This window comes from Pelophylax lessonae, assembly GCF_965119305.1.
Source record: "Pelophylax lessonae genome assembly, chromosome: 4".
NCBI lineage: Eukaryota > Metazoa > Chordata > Amphibia > Anura > Ranidae > Pelophylax > Pelophylax lessonae.
This window is the reverse complement of record NC_138771.1, coordinates 652665297-652667917: the sequence shown is the minus strand read 5'-3', so window position 1 is coordinate 652667917 and position 2621 is coordinate 652665297. Positions and strand designations below refer to the sequence as shown.

The following is a 2621-nucleotide window of genomic DNA, read 5'->3' as shown; positions in this document are numbered from 1 at the left end:
TGAACCCCCCTTTGAAGCATCGCTGTTTCACCTCTCTATTCACAATCCTATTCGCATATCCATTCTGACTTGTAACCTGTCATGTGACCACTATTCTATCTCTGGAATAAAGCCTTAAGTTACAAAAGGACTGGTTATTGCAGGATTAAAGGTTTAGCTGTATGTTGAGATGCACACGCCTGGGGCATACGTGTAATGAGAACAGAACAGGCAGTATGGATAAAACAGCGTGTCTGCTTCCCTAATTAAGCCAGTAAAGGCCAAGTGAGAGTTGTCCTTATCTACTGTTGAATAGTTCAAGTTGGAGTATCTTACTATTCTCTTCTCCCATCCAAATTCCACAATAAATATATAAAACCAAATCCCTTAGACTGTTTATTAAGTAACTAACAACTAGGAGTAAGGATGTATGTTTGAGAAATCCCCAAGTGAATGTCTGCAGGTAATCAGAGGGAGAAACAAGAAGTCATCACACCACAAGCCCTACGGGGACAGGGCTACATTATTAATTTAGCTGCTGAAAGTGCTAAAGAAACTGAAGTTTTATTAACTCTTTATTGTGTTATTTTCTCTACACCCATCTTTCCCTTGTTCTGTCTCTTCTAAAGTTGGGAGGTATGATTGTCTTTACTATGAAAAACCTCCTTCTTCTAAAATTTGATCTCCGTATTTGATATTACTGACCCAACCCAGCCTCACCCTGTGAGAGAATGTGACCCACCCAACTGCATTATTCTCCAGTGTCAGAGACTTTCACTGTCACGTCTCTCTTCTACTGTCAGGGATGGCGTCTGCTAATCTGAGAGCTGAGCTGGAATGTTCCGTCTGTCTGAACATTTATACAGATCCTGTAAACCTGAAATGTGGACACAACTTCTGCCGGGTCTGTATTGATGGTGTGCTGGATACACAGGGGGGGCCTGGAGGATATTCCTGTCCTGAATGCAGAGAGAAGTTTCCGGATCGGCCTGCACTGCAGAGGAACATAACACTGCGTAACATAGTGGCGAATTTTCTGACTGCTCAACCTGATCAGGAGGAGTCCGGGGTCTTCTGTACTCACTGTGTGGACTATCCTGTACTTGCTGTTAGATCCTGTCTGTTCTGTGACGTTTCTCTGTGTGATAAACACCTGAGAGTCCACAAAAAGTCCCCAAAACACATCTTAACTGACCCCACCTTGTCCATGGAGAGCAGGAAATGCTCCGTCCATAAGAAGATCCTAGAGTATTACTGCACTGAGGATGATACCTGTATCTGTGTGTCTTGTTGTATGATTGGAGGACATAAAGGACATGAGATGGAGTCACTGGATGAGGCTTCTGAGAAGAAGAAGGAGACACTGATGAATGTTCTGCAGAAACTTCTGACAAAGAGAGAGGAGATGGAGGAAAGAGTCCAGAGTCTGCAGGAACACAGGAGGAAAGTAGAAGAAAAAGCAGCTGGTGACACCGAGAGAGTCACTGCCCTGTTTAGAGATCTCAGGAGACGTCTGGAAGACCTGGAGAAGAGAATCCTGAGGGAGATCTCCGGGCGAGCAGAGCGGATCTCCATCTCCATCCGGGATCTGGAAATAAAGAAGGAGGAGCTGTCCAGGAAGATGTGTCACATTGAGGAGCTGTGTAACATGACGGATCCACTGACTGTCTTACAGGAATCAGACACAGGTGACTTGTGTGATACTGAGGATGGAGATAATGAGGACAGAGAGAGACATGAGAAGCTCCTCCATGATGGAGGGGGTCTGGATGTGGCTGGGATATCACACACATTACACACATTATCTGATATAATAACAGAGGTAAATGTAGATTTCTATATACAGGGAGCTGCAGACATATTACTGGATGTAAACACAGCAGATAATACTCTACATATATCAGATGACAGGAAAACTGTATCTATGTCCGATAGATACCAGAATCGACCAGAAACACCAGAGAGATTTCTGGATTATTTTCAGGTGTTGAGCAGTCAGAGTTTCTCCTCAGGGAGACATTACTGGGAAGTGGATGTCGGGGGATCAGATGGATGGACAGTCGGGATGTGTTACCCCAGTATAGACAGGAGAGGAGAGCAGTCACTGATTGGAAGGAATAACAAGTCCTGGGGTTTTTACAGGGCTAGTAATCAGTATGATGTCATACATAACAATAAAGTGATCCCCTTACCATCCAATATCTCCAGTAACAGAGTCAGGATATATCTGGATTATAAGGCCGGGCAGATCTCCTTTTATGATCTGTGTGACCCGATCCGACTCCTCCACACCTTCACTACCACCTTCACCGAGCCCCTCCATGCTGTGTTATGTGTATGGGGAGGTTGTATAAAGATCTGTGGGGGGAATCAGTAATATGAACCTGGTGAAATCACAGGGAGGAGGGACATGATTAGTGGAATATTGAACCAATAGGATAATTTTGTAATGGGGGGTAAGTCTGTGTTCTGCAGGTTTTTCTACTATAAATAAATGTAAGTGATGTAGTCAGGATCAGACTACTAATATAAATATACAGGTTTATCGTTGTTGGAATCATTCCTGTACCCCTTTAATGCTTATTTCAAATGGAATCATCCTCTGGCAGAAAGTGGAAGATTGGGATTGTGGGAGCTGTAGT

General features: G+C 43.8%; 1 protein-coding gene across 1 annotated transcript; it reads left to right on the top strand.

Moving 5' to 3' along the window:
* Nucleotides 1–784: 784 nt before the first annotated feature.
* Nucleotides 785–2356, top strand: LOC309552395 (E3 ubiquitin-protein ligase TRIM21-like; the record flags this gene model as incomplete). The annotated part of the gene is made up of 1 exon (XM_082253338.1): nt 785–2356. One exon carries the CDS (start codon nt 785–787, stop codon nt 2354–2356), a length of 1572 nt encoding a protein of 523 aa, XP_082109464.1.
* Between the last annotated feature and the right edge of the window lie 265 nt (nt 2357–2621).